Source organism: Cherax quadricarinatus, chromosome 10 (genome assembly GCF_038502225.1).
Source record: "Cherax quadricarinatus isolate ZL_2023a chromosome 10, ASM3850222v1, whole genome shotgun sequence".
Lineage (NCBI taxonomy): Eukaryota > Metazoa > Arthropoda > Malacostraca > Decapoda > Parastacidae > Cherax > Cherax quadricarinatus.
In genome coordinates, this window is record NC_091301.1 from 10,235,468 (window position 1) to 10,260,776 (window position 25,309).

The window sequence follows — 25,309 nt, forward strand, 5'->3', positions numbered from 1 at the left end:
TTCTTGGTTGTACACACAAGACACTTGACTGAGTTCATTTATAATGAACCTTAACGGAGAAGTGAACTGAACCCCAGATAGGTCTTCGTTAAAACAATTTTGAGCTATTTTTCTCCTTGGCCTGATATTAAACCCTATAATTTTCTCATTCTCAAGGAGCTGCATGACCCTTGTGGGTTTAGTGTTCCCATGTGAATAAGCATTACGGACCGAGTTTTAGAATTAATATTTGTGCAAATGCTGGTAGACGCAGATACGAGAAAGAATAAACGTGAAGCTAGCAAGAAGGAGAGAGAACTAGACAACAAGTCACCAGAAAGACAGAAATAAAAAAAAACTCAACAATACGACCACCAGGTACGAGAGAAATAAATTCGCATGATGGAAGAAATCAAGTTACGGCTGTAAACAGCCAGATGAGTGACGTCAAGGAAACAACTTGAAAAATATGGGCAGAGAGAGAGAGAGAGCACAAGAAAGTTTGAAATTAAGAAGGAAACTCATAAGATAGAAACTTTTAACGAGGGGGGGAAGCAGATAATATGTTTTGCTGGTGCTTGATCAGCGAGACGGAGCAATTGAGTGGTCAGTTGACATCATGACCAAGTAATTACAGCTCCTGTGGGGGACGGGTACCGCTGGGATTCTTTTTCATTAGAAATAGATATAATATCAGAACTATATGAGAGTTAAATGCAGCTTTGCGATGGCTGTAGATACACCTCTGGAAATTTAGAGATATCAAATAAAATAATGATCAGAGATTTACGGACGTTTTTTTTTCATCTATTAAATAATTATTTTGATTACTTGGGTTAAACAGCTGTGTCATTGGAGATTTCGAGTCAGTGTTGCGAATCGTACTGTTGGAAAATTTCAAGGAAAGAAAATGTGACATTTGAAGAGTTTTTTGACCTCCTAGAAGATCAATAAAAAGGGTAAAAACAAAAGAACATACGTAAAGGAACAAAAAATACAAACGAAGAGAACGAAAGAGGAAGACTTCAAGAGAGATGTCTTCACGATCGAGTTTTCCCTTAGTTACTAACTACAGCAACTGATGGTCTCTCTTGTTGTAGCAATGTTCTCATGATAATCCTCCCGGGACTAGCATGTCACTAAATTAAATGTGAGGGCACAAGTCCGTAGACTTTTGTATTGCATATTTAATATACCTGCAATACAGCCACGGAATCTATCATTTTCTCGAGTGGGTGGATGTGCTATTTTTACCAGGCTTATTTTTGTTTGTGGCGAAGCGCCGACGCTAATGGAGTTCTTCATTCATGAAATTTGTGATTCTCTCGTGAAATTCGTGATTCTTTTTTTTTATTCATTGTGAAAATGATCGTCCTAAACTCTTTAGGTTCTGAAGGGAAGGAGTTGGTGGGTATTTTTGGGAGAGAAGATGGGAAGGCAGGAGGGAGGGAAGGCAACAGGAAGATAAGAAGGAAAGACTGGTAAGCTGTTGCTACAGGGAATATATATAGTAGATTTTTAGAGGTAAATAGATGTAGATGCTTAAAAAAAAGAATAAAAATCTTTATGCTTAAAAAAAAGAATAAAAATCTTTATGCTTAAAAAAAAGAATAAAAATCTTTATTCAGGTGGAAGGAGTTGAAGGTAGGAATAGAGTTATCAACTATTGCACGGAGTTGCGCAATTTCTTTCAAATTAATTTACCCACACTTAGCAAATTCTAATTCTAATTCGTGTGGTACACACAGGCGTGCTAAATGTTGTGTCGTGAGTGTTATCTCCACCCTGACTAGCATCTTGATTGACCTGCTCTCAGCGGAGTGTTCGAAGCAAGCATACAAATAGCTAGAGTCCTCTCCACCGCCAGTACCGCAGGATGGGGTCCTCTCCACCGCCAGTACCGCAGGATGGGGTCCTCTCCACCGCCAGTACCGCAGGATGGGGTCCTCTCCACCGCCAGTACCGCAGGATGGAGTCCTTTCCACCGCCAGTACCGCAGGATGGAGTCCTTTCCACCGCCAGTACCGCAGGATGGGGTCCTCTCCACCGCCAGTACCGCAGGATGGAGTCCTATCCACCGCCAGTACCGCAGGATGGAGTCCTCTCCACCACCAGTACCGCAGGATGGGGTCCTCTCCACCGCCAGTAGCGCAGGATGGAGTCCTCTCCACCGCCAGTACCGCAGAATGGAGTCCTCTCCACCACCAGTACCGCAGGATGGAGTCCTCTCCACCGCCAGTGCCGCAGGATGGAGTCCTCTCCACCGCCAGTACCGCAGGATGGAGTCCTCTCCATCGCCAGTACTGCAGGATGGAGTCCTATCCATCGCAAGAACCGCAGGATGGAGTGCTCTCCATCGCAAGTACCGCAGGATGGAGTCCTCTCCATCGCAAGTACCGCAGGATTGAAAATCCTCTCCAATGTAATTACCACAGGATGGAGTCCTCTCCACCGCAAGTACCATAGGATGGAGTCCTCTCCACCGCAAGTGCCACAGGATGGAGTCCTCTCCACCGCAAGTACCGCAGGATTAAAAATCCTCTCCACCGCAAGTAGCGGAGGATGGAGTCATCTCCACTGCAAGTACCGCAGGATGGAGTCCTCTCCACTACAATATTGGTAGGATGATGAGTCCTGTTCACCTGTTTCAGTCTAGCCAGAACCTAGAAATGACCTATCCAGCACCTAATGATGAGTTCATTAGGTGCTCGATAGGTCATTTCTAGATTCTGGTCATTAACTATGATTATGTTAATCCGTTTTCCCACTGAATGCCCCATATTCCTTCCGGCATTTATCCAAGTGCGGTACTGAAAAAAAATTGCCATGACATGCTAAATGTTCCCACTGATTAAAAATTACCTTAGCATGTTAAATGTTGCTGCATCATGTTAAATGCTGCCATTGTAAGTTAAACGCCTTTGTGTTACCATGTAAAGATGTGACCTCAGAATTGCTTGAGCTTTCATGAGTATGATAGTTCGTTAACCATCAGGTACAAACCTGATGGCTGACGAACTGATGGCTGACGAACTGATGGCTGACGAACTGATGGTTGATAAACTGATGGCTGACGAACTGATGGTTGACAAACTGATGGCTGACGAACTGATGGTTGACGAACTGATGGCTGACGAACTGATGGTTGACGAACTGATGGCTGACGAACTGATGGCTGACGAACTGATGGCTGACGAACTGATGGCTGACGAACTGATGGCTGACGAACTGATGGTTGACAAACTGATGGCTGACGAACTGATGGTTGACAAACTGATGGCTGACGAACTGATGGTTGACAAACTGATGGCTGACGAACTGATGGTTGACAAACTGATGGCTGACGAACTGATGGCTGACGAACTGATGGTTGACAAACTGATGGCTGACGAACTGATGGTTGACAAACTGATGGCTGACGAACTGATGGTTGACAAACTGATGGCTGACGAACTGATGGCTGACGAACTGATGGTTGATAAACTGATGGCTGACGAACGGATGGTTGATAAACTGATGGCTGACGAACTGATGGCTGACGAGCTGATGGTTGACGAACTGATGGCTGAATAACTGATGGTTGACGAACTGATGGTTGACAAACTGATGGCTGACGAACTGATGGCTGACGAACTGATGGTTGATAAACTGATGGCTGACGAACTGATGGTTGACAAACTGATGGCTGACGAACTGATGGCTGACGAACTGATGGTTGATAAACTGATGGCTGACGAACTGATGGTTGACAAACTGATGGCTGACGAACTGATGGTTGACAAACTGATGGCTGACGAACTGATGGTTGACAAACTGATGGCTGACGAACTGATGGTTGACAAACTGATGGCTGACGAACTGATGGCTGACGAACTGATGGCTGACGAACTGATGGCTGACGAACTGATGGCTGACGAACTGATGGCTGACGAACTGATGGCTGACGAACTGATGGCTGACGAACTGATGGTTGACAAACTGATGGCTGACGAACTGATGGTTGACAAACTGATGGCTGACGAACTGATGGTTGAGAAACTGATGGCTGACGAACTGATGGCTGACGAACTGATGGCTGACGAACTGATGGCTGACGAACTGATGGCTGACAAACTGATGGCTGACGAACTGATGGCTGACGAACTGATGGTTGACAAACTGATGGCTAACGAACTGATGGCTGACGAACTGATGGTTGACGAACTGATGGCTGACGAACTGATGGCTGACGAACTGATGGTTGACGAACTGATGGTTGACGAACTGATGGCTGACGAACTGATGGCTAACGAACTGATGGCTGACGAACTAATGGTTGACAAACTGGTGGTTGACAAACTGATGGCTAACGAACTGATGGCTGACGAACTGATGGCTGACGAACTGATGGCTGACGAACTGATGGTTCACGAACTGATGGTTCACAAACTGATGGCTGACGAACTGATGTCTGACGAACTGATGGTTAACGAACTGATGGTTAACGAACTGATGGTTGACGAACTGATGGCTGACGAACTGATGGCTGACGAACTGATGGCTGAGGAACTGATGGTTAACGAACTGATGGTTGACGAACTGATGGCTGACGAACTGATGGTTGACGAACTGATGGCTGACGAACTGATGGCTGACGAACTGATGGCTGACGAACTGATGGCTGACGAACTGATGGTTAACGAACTGATGGTTAACGAACTGATGGTTGACGAACTGATGGCTGACGAACTGATGGCTGACGAACTGATGGCTGAGGAACTGATGGTTAACGAACTGATGGTTGACGAACTGATGGCTGACGAACTGATGGTTGACGAACTGATGGCTGACGAACTGATGGTTGACGAACTGATGGTTGAGGAACTGATGGCTGACGAACTGATGGCTGACGAACTGATGGTTGACGAACTGATGGTTGACGAACTGATGGTTGACGAACTGATGGTTGACGAACTGATGGTTAACGAACTGATGGTTGACGAACTGATGGCTGACGAACTGATGGCTGACGAACTGATGGTTGACGAACTGATGGCTGACGAACTGATGGCTGACGAACTGATGGCTGACGAACTGATGGTTGACGAACTGATGGCTGACGAACTGATGGTTGACGAACTGATGGTTGACGAACTGATGGTTGACGAACTGATGGTTGACGAACTGATGGTTGACGAACTGATGGTTAACGAACTGATGGTTGACGAACTGATGGCTGACGAACTGATGGCTGACGAACTGATGATTGACGAACTGATGGCTGACGAACTGATGGTTGACGAACTGATGGTTGACGAACTGATGGTTGACGAACTGATGGTTGACGAACTGATGGCTGACGAACTGATGGCTGACGAACTGATGGTTAACGAACTGATGGTTAACGAACTGATGGTTGACGAACTGATGGCTGACGAACTGATGGCTGACGAACTGATGGCTGAGGAACTGATGGTTAACGAACTGATGGTTGACGAACTGATGGCTGACGAACTGATGGTTGACGAACTGATGGCTGACGAACTGATGGTTGACGAACTGATGGTTGAGGAACTGATGGCTGACGAACTGATGGCTGACGAACTGATGGTTGACGAACTGATGGTTGACGAACTGATGGTTGACGAACTGATGGTTGACGAACTGATGGTTAACGAACTGATGGTTGACGAACTGATGGCTGACGAACTGATGGCTGACGAACTGATGGTTGACGAACTGATGGCTGACGAACTGATGGCTGACGAACTGATGGTTGACGAACTGATGGCTGACGAACTGATGGTTGACGAACTGATGGTTGACGAACTGATGGTTGACGAACTGATGGTTGACGAACTGATGGTTGACGAACTGATGGGTAACGAACTGATGGCTGACGAACTGATGGCTGACGAACTGATGGTTGATAAACTGATGGCTGACGAACTGATGGCTGACGAACTGATGGTTGACGAACTGATGGCTGACGAACTGATGGTTGACGAACTGATGGTTGACGAACTGATGGTTGACGAAATGATGGTTGACGAACTGATGGCTCGGTTATGGTACACAAGTAGAAATAAGAAAAAAAATATAGGGTCTGTGAGATTGATAACAGTAATTATGATAATAATAATAATAATAATAATAATAATAATAATAATAATAATAATAATAATAATAATAATAATAATAGTGTATAAGTGGAAGATAGGTATTAATAAAGGGGATATTAATAAGGTCTTGAGGATGTCTCTCCAAGAGAGAACCCGCAGTAATGGATTTAAATTAGATAAGTTTAGATTTAGAAAGGACATAGGAAAGTATTGGTTTGGAAATAGGGTAGTTGATGAGTGGAACAGTCTACCTAGTTGGGTTATTGAGGCTGGGACTTTGGGTAGTTTCAAATTTAGGTTGGATAAGTACATGAGTGGGAGGGGTTGGATTTGAGTGGGACTTGCACATCAGAGCTTATTTCTTGGGTGGCATTGAAAATTGGGTTGGGCAAATGTTTTGTTAGTGGGATGAATTGTAAAGGACCTGCCTAGTATGGGCCAACAGGCCTCCTGCAGTGTTCCTCCTTTCTTATGTTCTCATGTTCTTATAATAATAATAATAATAAGAGACCTCTAGTTCCTGATGCCACTTCCGCCCACCAACAAGGCCAAAAAAGAAAAAAAATTGTTTTTAATATTCCTTGCGGAGGGGCAGCAGCAGGGGAATACTGCCCCCCCCCCCTCATCAAAAGGACTCCTGGTTTTGTGGACTTAGAGAGGGATGTAAGCTTCAGTACGACCACGGAAGAGATGCTCTCAGGGGAGAAATGGCAAAAATATTATGTGTCTCTGTTGGGATAATTGTGGAAGAAAAAGACGAGAATTAGGAGGAGGAGGAGGAGAACAAGAAGAAGAAGAAGAAGAAGAAGAAGAAGAAGAAGAAGAAGAAGAAGAAAGAAAGAAGAAGAAGCAGAAGAAGTTCAAGACCAGTTATTCCTAAGTTACCAGCTGTTTCTAAGTTACTAGCTGGTCTTAAGTTACTAGCTGTTCCTAAGATACCAGCTGTTCCTAAGTTACCAGCTGCTCCTAAGTTACCAGCTGTTCCTAAGTTACCAGCTGCTCCTAAGTTACCAGCTGCTCCTAAGTTACCAGCTGCTCCTAAGTTACCAGCTGCTCCTAAGTTACCAGCTGCTCCTAAGTTACCAGCTGCTCCTAAGTTACCAGCTGCTTCTAAGTTACCAGCTGCTCCTAAGTTACCAGCTGCTCTTAAGTTTGCGTGACGAAGAAGAAAAACAATAGTTCTCCAGTCGCTCGTTCAAATAGGAAGCAAAGTATTGTTGTCACTGTCCAGGAAAATTGCCAATAGCTCTCCCCCCCCCTCCTCCTTCTATCTCTCTTTCTCTCTATCTATCTCACATTGTCTTTGCGGGCTATAGGTGTTGTTGTTGTTGTTGTTGTTGTTGTTGTTGTTGTTGTTGTTGTTGTTGTTGTTGTTGTTGTTCTTCTTCTTCTTCTTCTTCTTCTTCTTCTTGTTCTTCTTCTTGTTCTTCTTCTTGTTCTTCTTCTTCTTGTTTTTCTTCTTGTTCTTCTTCTTCTTCTTATTATTATTATTATTATTATTATTATTATTATTATTATTATTGCTGTTGTTGTTACTGTTTCTGTATTATTATTATTATAATTATTATCGTTATTATTATTAAATTAATGGGGAAGCTGTAAGCGTGTAAGGGCAAGGATAATAAATAAGGTTTGATCCAGGGAAGAGGAAGAGAGAGAGCTGCACTGAACACTCTCAAGGCCCATCAGTACATGGAATAAAATACTTCAGAAATTTTGTGGTACAGACGTGTTGACGATTTTATTTTTGATGTGGAGAGAGGCACAGGGAGGCGTGTTTGTTATTGTCTTTATTTGGAGTGGCGATTAACGATCTGTTTCAATGTATGTACTTAATTTATTAATTAGAGTCGTGCGAGGTTTCGCTCACCAATGAAGTTTTTTTTTTTAGGTGGAAAAAGCTCACCTGTGAGAGAAACGTGTTTTTTTAATTATACTGTTTATTATATTTTTTTGAACGTTTGATCCATCATTAAAATTTTTGTTGGTTGGGGAAAAGATGGCAGATGTGACCCATCTGGGTCACTGTTGTAACCAGAGTCAAACCTTCATTACAACTGTCATTATCTTCTCTAAATCAACACATTCGCCCTTTTATTTACACTTTCCCAGCGACTTTTCTGAGCCAGGACTAGAGAGAAGTGTAGTCAGTGGATTGTTCCTGTGTACTCTTAGTGCACTCCACAGCACCTAGTGGAGCCAGAGAACTGTTGCTATGTACACTCCGCACAGTAAACAAAACTGTTAACAAAAATACAGCACCATCAGTGGATAATGTAAGAAACTCTGCTATATAGCCAATAAAAAATATGAAACCAAAATAATGGAATCAGGTACTAAAAAGTGTGAACAATATATATATATATATATATATATATATATATATATATATATATATATATATATATATATATATATATATATATATATATATATATATATATATATAAACAGGTGATTTAACTATGATAGTTCCTTGATAATGTGAGTAGTCACGAAAGCGCTTGGAATTTCTCTATTCTTTCAGAGTGGTTGTTTTGCATATATATATATATATATATATATATATATATATATATATATATATATATATATATATATATATATATATATATATATATATATATATATTATAACACAGAATAATTAATTTTAAATCAATAAACAGATACCACAATACCAAGGAAATCATTACGCTAATTATGCTGGACAAAAAGGTGTGAGACCTTTCATCTGCCGCAGCTTCCTCCATCTTAATTAATCCTGACTTTGGCTTAATTAGACTGGGTGCGGGTGTTAAGGAGCTGCAGGGTGTATGGACCGAGTGTAGTACGTGTGTATGAACCTGTGTTGCGCTCGTGGCTAACAGTAGTATATACAGGAGCTGAGTGGTGCACATCCTGTTGTCTGGTATTTCAGGACACAGCATACACCCTGGTTGATGCTGTGTCCTGAAATACCACACACTGGACCGTATGGAAATGCAGACTAAATGTAGATGTCATCCTTGCACTACTCCGACCTAACACTCGTTGTACAAGGCTTGAAAGGTGTATATATACAGGCGATGCTAGGTGTATATACTGGGGTTTATAGATATATATTCAGAATCTGGTAGGTTTTTATCCTCTGTCTCTCGTGAGTCTGATGGTCTGTTGTACTCCTCTTTAATGCACGTAAATACAGGGTCTCACTCTCCCTCTCTCTCTCTCTATTTATATATGTATCTCTCGCGCACACACTCACAGTACGCAAGCAACCCAGAACCTCATGAACGTTGGCGCTGGAGTCATCATGTCTAACGCAGACTGCACGCAAATACGCATATTATGCTAAGTGTATCAGTGATACAGTCGTCGGGAGGGAGAGAGAGTTAGTGGGGCGTGAGGGAATCTAGTTCTCTATCTCTCTCTCTCTCTCTCTCTCTCTCTCTCTCTCTTTTCTTTTCTTCTCTTTTAGCTTGCTTCACCCTCTCCCACTATCTCCTTCTCTTCCTGCTCCTCTTACCCATCCTTCGCTTCCTCTTTTTTCTCATAGTCCTTCTCCTCTCCCTTCTTCTGTACCTACTCCTTTTAATCTTTCTCTTCATTCTCCTTCTCTTCCTCTTCTTCCTCCTCCTCCTCCATAAACTACTATTTTCATTTTACTTCCACTTTTCATGTTAAAACCATGCCTCTTCCGTCCTCAATTACTCCGGATTTGCAACGAAGTGAAGGCTATATTTTCCACCTAAACTATTAAGCCCTAAGTCGCTTACAACGAGGCGCTCTCAAAGCCACTTTTTCTATAACATGATGATTTCCTGAGAAATGGCCGGGACAGGCGTGGAACACGTCCAGACATGTTGAGAACGCGTTAAGACACGTATGTACACGTCCCGGAATTTTTAAATGAGATAAGGACACAGTATCGACAATGCGTGCTTGCACAAGCGCGTAAAAGCGTACTCAAACTCACACACACACACACACACACACACACACACACACACACACACACACACACACACACACACACACACACACACACACACACACACACACACATATAGCGTCGAAAATCCGAGGGGAAAAGGAAAAGAATTCGCAGAAGGTATGTGCGTGTTAAAAGAAAACGAAAATTCCTACGTGATCAGGATTTCAATAGATGAAAAATGCTTTGCAGCTTGGGAAAGCAGCTGAAACTATGTTTTGTTTGAGAAGCTCCGTTGATATATGAAGTGAAAAAAATCTGTCTAGAGAGTGTGTGTGTGTGTGTGTGTGTGTGTGTGTGTGTGTGTGTGTGTGTGTGTGTGTGTGTGTGTGTGAATGTGTATGTGTGTGTACTCACCTATTTGTGGTTGCAGAGGTCGAGTCTTAGCTCCTGGCCCCGCCTCTTCACTGGTTGCTACTGGGTCCTCTCTCTCCCTCCTCCATGAGCTTTATCATACCTCGTCTTAAAACTATGTATAGTTCCTGCCTCCACTACGTCACTTTCAAGGCTATTCCACTGCCTGACAACTCTATGACTGAAGAAATACTTCCTAACATCCCTTTGACTCATCTGAGTCTTCAACTTTCAATTGTGACCTCTTGTTTCTGTGTCCCTTCTCTGGAACATCCTGTCTTTGTCCACCTTGTCTATTCCTCGCAGTATTTTATATGTCGTTATCATGTCTCCCCTGACCCTTATGTCCTCCAGTGTCGTCAGGCCGATTTCCCTTAACCTTTCTTCATAGGACATTCCCCTTAGCTCCGGAACTAACCTTGTGTGAGTATGTATGTGTATGTGTGTGTGTGTGTATGTATGTGTGTGTGTCCACTGAATTCGTCTAGTTTGTTCAGTCGCATCATGAACGTAAGTCTGCTGAGTGGATGTTATCTATGCTCTGCTGGATAACTCTTGCCTTCATGGATGCGATGATATTCCTGATCCCACAGCGATTATTCCCTCGAGCAGCGTCGTTATTGTTCTCGCACCGTACTTTGTCATCCTTCATAAGCTCTTTTCAGTCCTAAAATTTTAATTAGTGCTTGGTTCAAAATGCCACATTTTCTTCCCTTCCCCTGACGTAACTAAAGCCTTTTTCCCCCCATTCCTATTTTACTTTCAATTTATAATCATTCTCAAAGTGGCGTTCCTTTCTTAAGTTTACCTACATGCTTTTATCCTTTGTGTTCATTTCTCTGTGTATTGCCAGCCTTCAGTTCTCGCATTTTTGCATGTTTATCGTTTTTCTTCTCTAAGTCTCTTAATAAACCATTAACTTTCTCTCTTCTCATTTGTTCTTCTCTTTTTAAATACGAGTTTCTCCTCCAACTCTGGGTATTTTTAGCAAGGTATTACATTCCATCAACTCACCTGTTCTCTTTACTTCCATTCGTATTTCACAGTATATTGCATTCAGAAAGTCTTTCCTCTGTTTATAGTCATCTTTTATGTAGTCTGGTGTGGGATATAAGGCACGGGTTCAGGGGTTTCTTGTAGTTGACGGCCCTGTAAGCTGTGCATCTGTTATTGTAGTTGACGGCCCTGTAAGTTGTGTATTTATCATTGTAGTTGACAGCTCTGTAAGCTGTGCATCTGTTATTGAAGTTGACGGCCCTGTAAGTTGTGTATTTGTCATTATAGTTGACAGCTCTATAAGCTGTGCATCTGTCATTGTAGTTGACGGCTCTGTAAGTTGTGCATCTGTCATTGTAGTTGACGGCTCTGTAAGTTGTGCATCTGTCATTGTAGTTGTGTTGGAGAAGGACACAAGGGAGGTTGGTGCCTCGATGCTCTAGGGAGTGATGTATATAGCAAGAGGAGGGGGCTGGTGGTGAGATAGTTCTGGGGATAGAGAATGTACCTTCAAGACCTTAAGTCTCTCTTAGGCTGGGGGTAAACAAGTGACCTAAGAGACAGGAACTACTTTCCATTCCCAGGAGCTGTGTACCTCGTGAATATTATTTACCTACTAGAGGTGAGATGGGTGTCCGGGTGTTCGACTCTGGGTGTGAAAGGAACGGATAGAAGGCAAGGACTGCAGGGAAGGAGAGGATTTGGGTTGAAGGTATAGGAGTTAGAAGGTGAAAGAGAGTGGAGGGTTTGGGGAAAGGTTGGAGGTGGAGTAGGGAGAATGGGGGTTGCGGTTAGGGAGTGTTCCCAAGGGAGGGATTGGAAAGTTTGACACTTAAAGTTTAAGTGTTTCTGGTTCCTGTGATCACTGGTCTCTCACAACACAACACTAAAACTTCCAAGTCACTAATTGTACCTCAGCTTACTTCTTGAAACTACTTAGTCCTCCTCCTCATCCTCATCCTATCTTCCCCTCCTCCTCCTATCTTCCCCTCCTCCTCCTCCTCATCCTATCCACCCATCCTCCTTCTCATCCTATTCTTCCCTCCTCCTCCTCATCCTATTCTCCCCCTCTTCCTCATCCTTATCTCCCCCTCTTCCTCATCCTTACCTCCCCCCCCCTTCTCCTAAACCTCATGCTCCTTATCCTTCTGATTCTGCTACTGTTCCTCCTGTTCCTGCTCCTCCTATCCCATCTCTTCTTATGTTCTTATGTTCTTATGAGTGGGAGGGGCTGGGTTTGATTGGTGTCATGGGGTACGGGAGTTATTTCTTGAGTAGCTTTAGGTAGATGTCGTTTTGATAAGGACCTGCCTCGTATGGGCCAGTAGGCCTTCTGCAGTGTTCCTACATTCTCATGTTCTTATGTTCTTCTGTAAAACAAATTCCCATCTTTCATCCAGGTGACCACCTGCAACTTGGAGAAGCCCCAGTCATGTCTTGGGAAACATGTCTTGGATAATACGACTCGGTCTTATTGGAAAAAATAAAACGAGAGAGAACAATTTCCATTTGGAATAAAAAAAAAGATTTTACCGCCCAGAGTTTAATATTTATGTGTTTCCTGGAGGCTTTGATGTGTTTTCCAGATTTCTGGTGTGTTGCGTGATATGTGTTGCAGTTTATAGTGTAAGTGTCGGTACCGGAGTTTACTGTACAACTTATAGGAAGAAAAACTCATCTCCGAGAAGGGGGCAAGAACTAGGTGTCAGTCATACTCAACATTAGGTCACTAGGGAGTCAGAAAGACCTAGGTGTCAGCCACACTCATCACCAGGTCACTTGGGAGTCAGGAAGACCTAGGTGTCAGCCATACTCAACACCAAGTCACTGGGGAGTCAGGAAGACCTAGGTGTCAGCCACACTCAATGCCTGGTCACTAGGGAGTCAGGAAGACCCAGGTGTTAGCCACACTCAACACCAGGTCACTAGGGCGTCAGGAAGACCTAGGTGTCAGCCTCACTCAACACCTGGTCACTAGGGAGTCAGGAAGACCTAGGTGTCAGCCTCACTCAACACCAGGTCACTAGGGCGTCAGGAAGACCTAGGTGTCAGCCTCACTCAACACCTGGTCACTAGGGAGTCAGGAAGAATACAATTTTCTATATTGTGTACAATTCTCAGAATTGAAAACAATTTTCTACATTGTGTACAGCTCTATACATTTTATACAATTCTCTACATTGAATATAATTCTCAGCATTGTATACAATTCTCAGCACTGAATACAATTCTCTACATCTTATACAATTCTCAGCATTGTATTCCCCTTTTGTTTGTATTCAGCCGAGAACTATGGTTGCATGTAAGTTATTTTTGTTAATGTTTGTTAGTACAAGAAAGATCAGTGGAGTCCTTACTCACCAGGAAGGTAACTCACCCGTGTTGTCACTCACCCGTGTTGTTACTCACCCGTGTTGTTACTCACCTGAGTGACGCCAGCGGGGACTGATAGCACCAGAGAGACGCACCACACACCGATGATAGCCCGGCGGCAGTTACTGAGAGTACAGAAGGTGCGGGACCTCATAGGGTACACAATCACGATGTACCTGCAGGAGGAGAGAAACAGCACCCGTAAGGCTCCACTTTCTAGGATCAAGAGCCCTCCAGTAGGACAGGCGTACGGTACTCGTGCTACGAAGGCGCCAGGGCTGATAACCTTGCAAAAAAATGAACCCACGTTGAGCACTACGGTAGTGGAGCCTCGATATACCGTCCCCAGGGGGGGTTAATGAACCTCGTTAATGGAGCACTAATGGTGCACTCTTTTATTTAATGTGGTGTGGTAGTTAGGATCCATACGTAGTAGGTGGGATATGGATAGTAATAATGAGTAATAACTAAGAATAGTTGTTATAACAACCAACAACATCAATATTATTATCGTCATTATCATTATTATTATTAAACAATCTATAATCCCCACAGTCTACCAAAGACAGAAAAACTACACATATTTCCTAATCCACACACACACACACACACACACACACAGTTGAAGAGGCTGGGCCAGGAGCTGTGAATCGACCCCTGCAACCACAACTAGGTGAGTACATATATATATATATATATATATATATATATATATATATATATATATATATATATATATATATATATATATATATGATGGGGTCCACCTCTGGTGTAAATTGTGGGACCCACAGCCTCGGAGAAGTGGATAAAAAGGCTTCAAGGAAGAATATTTGGATTTCTTCCTGAAGCCGTTTGAATATTCCACTTCCCCTACAACCCCATCTTTTCATATTTTTTTTACCAATAAGAATATTTTATTACATAATATGGTACAAAAGATTTAAGAGATACATTTTTGATATAAAGGTGGCATATAAGGTACATGTTGTTACGTGTGTATCACCGATTATAAGGCGAAAATCTCATCCAGCTCCTCAGAGCTGGGGCGTGTGCCCAAAATACAGCAAGCATTACCCCTTTGAACAGCCGCACTGAGCCGCTGGAACAGAAAACTAGCTGCCCTAGGATCCCTAGTTACCCTGATGAGTCTTTTTCCCAGCTCCTTAAGGAATTTAGATGCATTCTTTCCCCATGAGCCAAGGGTCTCTGAGCCTATGGGAACAAACATATAATGATAGGCAAGTTCTCCATATTTTCTAGACTTTCGGGACTCCCTGAAGCTGGCAGCTGCCCCTCCTTCCTCCCTGGTGTATTGGAGATAGGTATCAGCCAAGGTAGATGCATATGTATAGTCCCACACCACCTGCTTCCCATCTGTCCAGGCTTGAATGTTGATACCATCTGGACGCTTCTGGCTGCCATCAGATCTGCATAGCTGGGGTGGCTCCCTTACTGCTGGGCATCCGGCTGTTGTGAGGCTCCTCTTGATAATGTTATTAACCTCCTCATGTCTTGCAATCTTTCCCTCGGATTTACGGCACACAAGATCATGGTACCCGAATCGGTCCGCTGTTTCACTGCCACAAATATACCTGTTTTCGGCGAGAACAGGGGCGGCAAGTCGAAGGGCAACACCGATGCGGGTGGTCTGTGGGTCGAGGCGTGTGCCAAGGCTGGAGTTGGGAACAGCCAACAGAAAATCCCCTACATGAGGGGCTCTCACTGCCAGGAGGCGGGCTCTATCCTTCCCTGACACACTCTGAAGCACTGTTGAGGCTATATTTTCCACTATTGGACCATCCCAGTGCGATTGTTTGTAGTTGTTGTGGGGAGCAGGTCTGGTTTCAGAGCCCTTTAGATTATCCCAGATCATGGCTCCGTCAATGAACTCTTGGTCCTGGACTCCAATCTTGTCCCTAAGATGTTCAGGGAGAATCGCTGCTACAAACCCTATGGATGCAATACATGAGGACAAAAAAGCAGGAAGCGCAATCTGTGATGACTTACGGACATCAATGCCTCCTAGTCTGACTGGAAGTGTTGCTTGGTTCCACTGCCCGTCTTCAAGAGTAAGGTTAAGTACTTTCGTAAAAATCTGCCTCAGGATACTGTTATATTCGTGCAGTATAGGGTTATCATATGAAGGTGCACATCTTAGGATATATATGTATATATATATATATATTTTTTTATATAGGATGGGGTCCACCTCTGGTGTAAATTGTGGGACCCACAGCCTCGGAGAAGTGGATAAAAAGGCTTCAAGGAAGAATATTTGGATTTCTTCCTGAAGCCGTTTGAATATTCCACTTCCCCTACCACCCCATCTTTTAATATATTTTTTTTTACCAATAGGAATATTTTATTACATAATATGGTACAGAAGATTTAAGAGATACATTTTTGATATAAAGGTGGCATATAAGGTACATGGTGTTACATGTGTATCACCGATTATAAGGCGAAAACCTCATCCAGCTCCTCAGAGCTGGGGCGTGTGCCCAAAATACAGCAGGCATTACCCCTTTGAACAGCCGCACTGAGCCGCTGGAACAGAAAACTAGCTGCCCTGGGATCCCTAGTCACCCTGATGAGTCTTTTCCCCAGCTCCTTAAGGAATTTAGATGCATTCTTTCCCCATGAGCCAAGGGTTTCTGAGCCTATGGGAACAAACATATAATGATGGGCAAGTTCTCCATATTTTCTAGACTTTTGGGACTCCCTGAAGCTGGCAGCTGCCCCTCCTTCCTCCCTGGTATATATATATATATATATATATATATATATATATATATATATATATATATATATATATATATATATATATATATATATATATATATATATATATATATATATATATATATATATATATATATATATATATATATATATATATATATATATATATATATGCAATAAGATCACAGTAAACAGGTGATTTCAGAATATGCAAAACAACCACTCTGAAAATTTGCGATAAAGTTTATTACGGTCAAACTGGTAAAAATCTCGAACTAAGATTAAAACAACATAAATATAGCATTAGAACTGGACAAGATTCCAATGCTCTATTTATTCATGTAAGAGATTTTAACCATCCAATTGATTTTCAAAAAGTTGAGAAAGTAGTATCAAGCAAGTCCATGGTCGACAGGAATATAATTGAATCTTGTTTCATAAAAAGCAGTTTTGACAATAATATGAATATTTCCTTTGGTTTATATAAATTAGATCCATTTATAATTAATAGAATTTGGGAAGAATTTAATAATACACTAGACAAATAATCTTTAAAATTTCTTATTTCTTGGGTAGAATAGTTTGTGGGGTGAGTTGTGCCAAGGACCTTTCCAAGTTGGCTCGCCGCGCGTCACGTGTTTAAACCGTTGTGGGATCTGATAGTGAGGTGCCGACCAGACCCCTTATATAGCTTCCTTGGATGCTTTACTTTCATAGTTCCTTGATAATGTGAGTAGTCACGAAAGCGCTTGGAATTTCTCTATTCTTTCAGAGTGGTTGTTTTGCATATATATGTATATAAATATATAAATATATTATATATATATATATATATATATATATATATATATATATATATATATATATATATATATATATATATATATATATTGGTTAATGCTTTCAGTATGAGAGAGAGCACTGACGTGGGGAGTAACTCACTGAATCAAGCCATCAAACGTTTATCTAGGAAGACGAGGCACCATTTGGAGGATGATTTGATCGTTTGTATTGAGAGAGGAAGTTGAGGAGTAGCTGCAGGACGGGGGGGATATGGGGGCATCGTTTGACGAGGACTCAACTTGAGACCAGAGAGAGGACGGAAACTGAGGATGGCCTAATTAAACCCCTCACACCAAAGGCGTTGGCATCAACGGTCAGCATAAGGCGAAAATATATATGGATAAACCCAGAATGTTAATTTCACCAGGTTATATGTTAAATGTTGTCTCTTGCTAAAAGTATTTATTTTGAGGAAGGATGGGCGGGGACTTGAACCTGATCGTGGTTCAGCGTTGGGCTTTCTACATGCCGTTTATTCTTTTGTTTATGTAGCCTTGTTAGAGATGCAGAGAAATGCTGTATGTAACTTTTCTGTATCTAAACAGAATCGTAGATGACAGGAAAGCAGCTGTGAGAGCACCGAAGAATCTTTTTAAAATGAAAATACAAGCTCTAATGTCGCAGTTTGACGACGAGAAATACAAGAGGAGAAAAGAAAAAGAGGTGGCATACTTGAGTCGTGCTGGTGATGTTCACAGCAGACACCACCACTCGCTAATATACGAACTCACTCATTCACTCGTTCACACCTCTACTCCCTCCCTCCCATACTAACTCGCTCACCCACTCCTTCACTCTCCTCCTCGCCGTGCAGGCTTACGGGTTCCAGGCAGAATGAATGGCAACGCAAGACGCAAAAGATGGGAAGCAATTTCAGAAATTGCTCAACAAAACGAGAGTTCGACAGAGTAAGGCTAGCGAGGTCGCTCCTTCAGTCACACGATGAATGTGCTCCTAGTTTGGTATATACGTATATATATATATATATATATATATATATATATATATATATATATATATATATATATATATATATATATATATATATATATATATATATATAATGATTTATATAATATTGGCTCAACCTGTCTTGTTGAAAATTATAATTATTTTTCAGTGTTAAGAAAAAAGATATTAAATTTGTTATATCGTAACATCTCGTCTCCGGTTTTAGTAAATACTCATTTTTTATATATATTACGAAATGTTTCTTCTCTCTCAGTTAAAAACTGGTTTAAGGTTTATATACTCAAGGAGGAAAAATGAAGGATAGAAGAGCTTGGCTGCTGCACTTCACAAATTACTCAAATATTGGTATTTCGGTTGTTCCTGGACCCTGAACTGGAAGATGTTTTGGTCCTTCCTCGACCAAAAACTAGTGGATGTTTTGGTCCTGCCTGAACCCAAAACTGGAGGATGTTTAGGTCTGTCTTGGATCATAAACTAAAAGATGTTTCGATCCATCCCTTTTGTGTGTGTGTGTGTGTGTGTGTGTGTGTGTGTGTGTGTGTGTGTGTGTGTGTGTGCGTGTGCGTGTGTGTGTGTGTACTATAGGGCAATAAATACCTTCACAAACGTATACACATCTCAAAAGCACAACAACAAAAAATTGCAAAAAAAAAATCAACCCAGCCATAACACTACAAAACACACACCAGTTACCATCACTCACTCAACAAAGACAAGAAGATCCAATCAAAAAAAATTTCTTTTTGGGGAAGAGTAAAATAGTCCTGACCTCTCTGAGGTGATTACTGTGAGGATAACAACTTACCTCTCAAGGCTGACTGCTGTGAGGTTGAGTACTGAAGCTACGGCAGACAGCAGCTCACAGTAAGATGAGAGTTTGCACACTGGTAGGGAGAGGTGGGGCGTCCATAGGAAGTATTGCAGAGTCTCTAGTGGTACACACAACAACAGCAGCAGTAGGTCAGCCACCGCTAGTGACACCAGGAACCAACTGGGGGAGAGACACGTACGTCAAAGTGGTGAGAAGTACGTCAAGGTGGTGAGAAGTACGTTAAGGTGGTGACAAGTACGTCAAGGTGGTGACACGTACGTCAAGGTGGTGACACGTACGTCAAGATGGTGAGAAGTACGTCAAGGTGGTGGTACGTACGTCAAGGTGGTAACAAGCGTCAAGATAGTGCAAGAATACAATGTGTTGTCCACTCCCTCCTTTCTTTCTCTGTATAACTTTCTCTTAGTCTCTCTCTCTCTCTCTCTCTCTCTCTCTCTCTCTCTCTCTCTCTCTCTCTCTCTCTCTCTCTCTCTCTCTCTCTCTCTCTCTCTATCTATCTATCTATCTATCTATCTATCTACCTATCTATCTATCTATCTCCCTCACATACATACCACAGTACAAGGAAATAAGTCCTGTATCCCAAATAAGAGCACTGGATAATATATCGTAATATATAATATAGACCTACACACACACACACACACACACATAACTCTCCCCTTCCGTCCCATACTCATAGCCGGGCTCAAGAGGATGAGTGGCTACCATTTCCCTTTGGTCATAATACAGTACACTACATGCATGACCACTGCAGGGAGTGCCTTAAATATATATATATATATATATATATATATATATATATATATATATATATATATATATATATATATATATATATATATATGTATGTATATGGTTCTGCCAACTCTAGTAATTTTGCTGCGGAATTAACCAATCTGTTTTGTATTTTTAAGGCACTCCCTGCAGCGGTCATGCATGTAGTGTACTGTATTATGACCAAAGGAAAATGGTAGCCACTCATCCTCTTGAGCCCGGCTATGAGTATGGGACGGAGGGGGAGAGTTATGTGTGTGTGTGTGTGTTACCTGGAGGTTACCTGGAGGTTATTCCGGGGATCAACGCCCCCGCGGCCCGGTCCATGACCAGGCCTCCCGATGGATCAGGGCCTGATCAACTAGGCTGTTACTGCTGGCCGCACGCAGTCCGACGTACGAGCCACAGCCCGGCTGATCCGGCACTGACTTTAGGTATCTGTCCAGCTCTCTCTTGAAGGCAGCCAGGGGTTTATTGGCAATTCCCCTAATGCTTGATGGGAGGCTGTTGAACAGTTTTGGGCCCCGGACACTTATGGTGTTTTCTCTTAGTGTACCAATGGCGCCCCTACTTTTTATTGGCGGCATTTTGCATCGCCTGCCCAGTCTTTTACTTTCGTAGGGAGTGATTTCTGTGTGCAGATTTGGGACCATTCCTTCCAAGATTTTCCAAGTGTAGATTATGATATATCTCTCCCTCCTGCGTTCCAACGAGTACAAGTCAAGTGCTTCCAAGCGTTCCCAGTAGTTAAGGTGCTTGACAGAACTTATACGTGCAGTAAAGGATCTCTGTACACTCTCTAGATCTGCGATTTCACCTGCTTTGTATGGAGATGTTAATGTACAGCAGTATTCCAGCCTAGAGAGAACAAGTGATTTGAAAAGGATCATCATGGGCTTGGCATCTCTCGTTTTGATGTGTGTAGGTCTATATTATATATTACGATATATTATCCAGTGCTCTTATTTGGGATACAGGACTTATTTCCTTGTACTGTGGTATGTATGTGAGGGAGATAGATAGATAGATAGGTAGATAGATAGATAGATAGATAGATAAATAGAGAGAGAGAGAGAGAGAGAGAGAGAGAGAGAGAGAGAGAGAGAGAGAGAGACTAAGAGAAAGTTATACAGAGAAAGAAAGGAGGGAGTGGACAACACATTGTATTCTTGCACTATCTTGACGCTTGTTATTATTTATTTATTAATTTATTTATGTATTTATATAATGCTTTCATCAGTGTAAACATTGCAAAATAGAAACAATAAATCCTTTGACATTTTCAGTATTGGAAGACTGACACACTAGATTAATATTTCACTGTGTCGAATTATGAAAATTAAATCGCAAATATAATACTACATTGAAAAATGAGATAATTATATGACGGAGAGATAGCTGATAAATACAGTGACATGGACGATATAAGTCTTAAGTGACAGTGACAATAGTGGTCCGGATCATATACCTGGAAGTGAATACCAAGACTTACACCTAGGTGAGATAATGCAGTCATACACCTAGGTGAGATAATGCAGTCATACACCTAGGTGAGATAATGCAGTCATACACCTGGGTGAGATAATGCAGTCATACACCTAGGTGAGATAATGCAGTCATACACCTGGGTGAGACAATGCAGTCATACACCTGGGTGAGATACTGCAGTCATACACCTGGGTGAGATAATGCAGTCATACACCTGGGTGAGATACTGCAGTCATACACCTGGGTGAGATAATGCAGTCATACACCTAGGTGAGATAATGCAGTCATACACCTGGGTGAGATAATGCAGTCATACACCTGGGTGAGATAATGCAGTCATACACCTAGGTGAGATAATGCAGTCATACACCTGGGTGAGATAATGCAGTCATACACCTAGGTGAGATAATGCAGTCATACACCTGGGTGAGATAATGCAGTCATACACCTAGGTGAGATAATGCAGTCATACACCTGGGTGAGATAATGCAGTCATACACCTGGGTGAGATAATGCAGTCATACACCTGGGTGAGACAATGCAGTCATACACCTGGGTGAGACAATGCAGTCATACACCTGGAACTGACAACTCGGTCATACATCCTGGAAATATATAAAATAAATTTATCGACTCGTGAGGCTTACTCGCAGTTGCTGGTCTCAAAAAAAAGTCTTTTATTTTTATTCTGCCAATTTTGAGTCGTCATACGTCGACCATGACCGACCATTGAGGGGTAAATCTGGATTCACCTGTTTTCATTTTTTGTGGAGGTGGCTGGGTGGATGGGAAGTGGGTGGATGGTGGGATGGAATTATGAGGGAATGCAAGAATGGGACAAAGTGAGGATGGAGTGATGGGAGGATAGAGAAGCAGGACTGCACAGGTCTTTACTAGCCTGGGTTTTCACTGAGTTTTGTATTAGGAAAAAAAATGTTCGTTTATATATGTCTTTTTCTCAGCATGTGTGTGTGTGTGTGTGTGTGTGTGTGTGTGTGTGTGTGTGTGTGTGTGTGTGTGTGTGTGTGTGTGTGTGTGTGTGTGTGTGTGTGTGTGTGTGTGTGTGTGTGTGTGTGTGTGTGTGTGTGTGTGTGTGATGTGTATGTGTGTGTGTGTGTGTGTGTGTGTGTGTGTGTGTGTGTGTGTGTGTGTGTGTGTGTGTGTGTGTGTGTGTGTGTGTGTGTGTGTGTGACGTCGTTTGCGTGAGGTATGTTACTACAGCGCCGCCTGAGGGCCGCTCCTACCATGGAGGTCGTGAGATTATCCTTTCTTTTTATGGTAACTACTCTTAAATTGTTCCCCTCAGCCTGTAAGATACAGGTTGTATCACCTATATCTTAGAGGCGAGGTACAGAAGGGGCTACCTGGCCGCAAGTGTATTTATGAATACTTTTTACGTGTCACCTGTTACTTGTATCTCAGTGTGTGAGCCGGTCTTCCCTTCACCATTGTGCGTCATCTTATCGCTGATGGAGGCATGGAGGGCGTCTGCACGTCTTAGTGAGGTCTCGCCTGCCTACTATACTAGACGTGTACTCCGGGTCTTCAGCGGTCTTAGAGTGTCTGCACTTCTTAGTGAGGTCTCGCCTGCCTACTATACTAGACGTGTACTCCGGGTCTTCAGCGGTCTTAGAGTGTCTGCACGTCTTAGTGAGGTCTCGCCTGCCTACTAGCGAGCGGTCTTAATCCTCGTCAAGTAGCCTTCAGCGTATCTTTCATCACCTCTCACCAACGTGCCTCGCTCACTACTCAGGTTGGTTGGTGATCGTCAGCTATGCCGTGTGAATCTGACACCTAAGTTTCAAATGCTCATTCATCCTTCACCAAAAAACACACACTTACGACGAGGTTTTTGTCCATCCTAGACTATTGGCTTTGGAGTGTGAGTGTTCTGGACTTTTTGGTGAATTGTTCCAGCCAGGGTATTGTGACTGATTTCCTCCCTGTCTCCACTGTTTCAACCTTCTACGCTACCTTACCTGTAGTTCCACCACTGGCACTCGCCTGCATGATCATCAACGGAGAGTAATCACCATCCTAGTTGACTACTGTATTTCTACCGCCAGTCCAGCAGCTGTCCAGCATCTTGGGTCGGGGGTCGAGGCTTCGTGTTCACCTCTATCTCTTATTTTATTGTTTCCCATTCTATCGAATTCAACTTTAGGTCCTTCGTTTTTCATTGTTTCATCCACTACTGACTTTCATGGTCGAGGTTTGTTGATGTATTGTAATGAAAGTTTTGTATTGTATTCTCCATCTTTACAATATCTGATTATTTTTCTGAGTTATTGTATTTTGTTTTTAATTACATTTATCCTGAACGTATAAAATTGAATCTTCAGGGAAGATTCAAGGTTTAATACCTCATTATTTTTTGACGTTCTCTCTCTCTCTCTCTCTCTCTCTCTCTCTCTCTCTCTCTCTCTCTCTCTCTCTCATATAGGGTTCTAAACACCGTCTTCTCTTGTTATCTTCCAGAGGCAGAATGGCTGGAACCGAACGCGCTGCAGCAGAGAGCATCACACACAGACTGCGACTTACCCGAGCGTGATGACTCCAGCGATGAGAGAGAGAGAGAGAGAGAGAGAGAGAGAGAGAGAGAGAGAGAGAGAGAGAGAGAGAGAGAGAGAGAGAGAGAGAGACAGAGAGAGACAGACAGAGAGAGACAGAGAGAGAGAGAGAGAGAGAGACAGACAGACAGACAGACAGAGACAGAGAGAGAGATAGAAAGACCAGTCCTGAATGTACACTCAAATGTCTTGTTGAACGACCAAGACTCCCTTCTCTTGCACTTAATATTCTCATAAATCTGAGGACCTCATGCAGTGCCCCCATACAAGAGGGGACTCACAACGCTATTTATACCTCAGTGACTGCACTTTCCGCGACAGAGGGTCGAGCTGGAAGCATATTCAAGACGTTGGACATGGATGGGGCCTTAACCTGTTGACGTGTTCACACAGTAGTCACTAAGTACCTGAATGTTAGATCACTACTGAGGAGCCGCATCCTGGGATTCTTCTTCTACCTAATATCTTTCTTGTACTATCACACTTATTTACAAATAACGACGTTTCGGACAGGCTGGTAAAACTTGGTCCGAAACGTCGTTATAAGTTTCTTTCTCCTATATGAGGGCTGTTTTATATTGTTCAAGTCATAGTATTGTGCCTTTTCGTCCTTTTCACATTCATCATCTTAGGACCACGTTTGACATCATGGTACTATGTACAGAGTAAATATTTACAAACTTTTTTCTTTCTAGGTAGAGCTTGATAACGCTTGATAAAGTTCTCCCTAGACTTAAAAAAAAAAATTAAGTAAATAAGTGTTTCTCTGTAGATTGCCTTTTCTATCCTACATACGTGGGCGAGATCTGTCATTACAACATCAGGAAGTATCTCTGACGATGAGCGTGTAAACATACGAAAACGCTCAGATATTTCTCTTCAGCTGTTTACTCACTGGTATTGTTTTCTACATGCATGTATAAGAATGTTGCACATTTGCCACACGTATACATGTCACACCTAAACACTACGTAAACATAGGCCTATGGGTGCGGCACTTTTCTAATGGGGACGAAATCAAACTGGCTCAGATTTAAATACATAAATATTATACGGAGCTTAAAATAGCGCAACTCAAAAAACAACCAAGAATCTGCCGTGACAAAAAAAAATGATTTAGTTTTTGAAGTCAAAAATGCTTAGTTTTCGACACTGATGTTTTTCAGTGTTGAAAGTCCATGGCGGCTTCCGGCTTCCCCATCCACTTCGCCTTCATTCCTTCCGCCTCACGTCTGTGCACACAGACTTATGTCCATAGCCGTATGTACATAAAAGGATTTCAAATAACCTTCAGATATTACTACCAA

General features: G+C 42.4%; 1 protein-coding gene across 1 annotated transcript in view; it reads right to left on the reverse strand.

Annotated features, from left to right (window-relative positions):
- The window catches only part of LOC128687760 (allatostatin-A receptor-like), a 182,973-nt gene that overhangs the window by 98,128 nt on the left and 59,536 nt on the right, over positions 1-25,309 (reverse strand). The window contains exons 2-3 of the mRNA XM_070083615.1: positions 19,141-19,326; positions 13,828-13,951 (exon numbers count right to left, since the gene is read on the reverse strand). Coding sequence (XP_069939716.1) covers positions 13,828-13,951; positions 19,141-19,326 — 310 coding nt within the window. The remainder of the gene's footprint in view (positions 1-13,827; positions 13,952-19,140; positions 19,327-25,309) is intronic.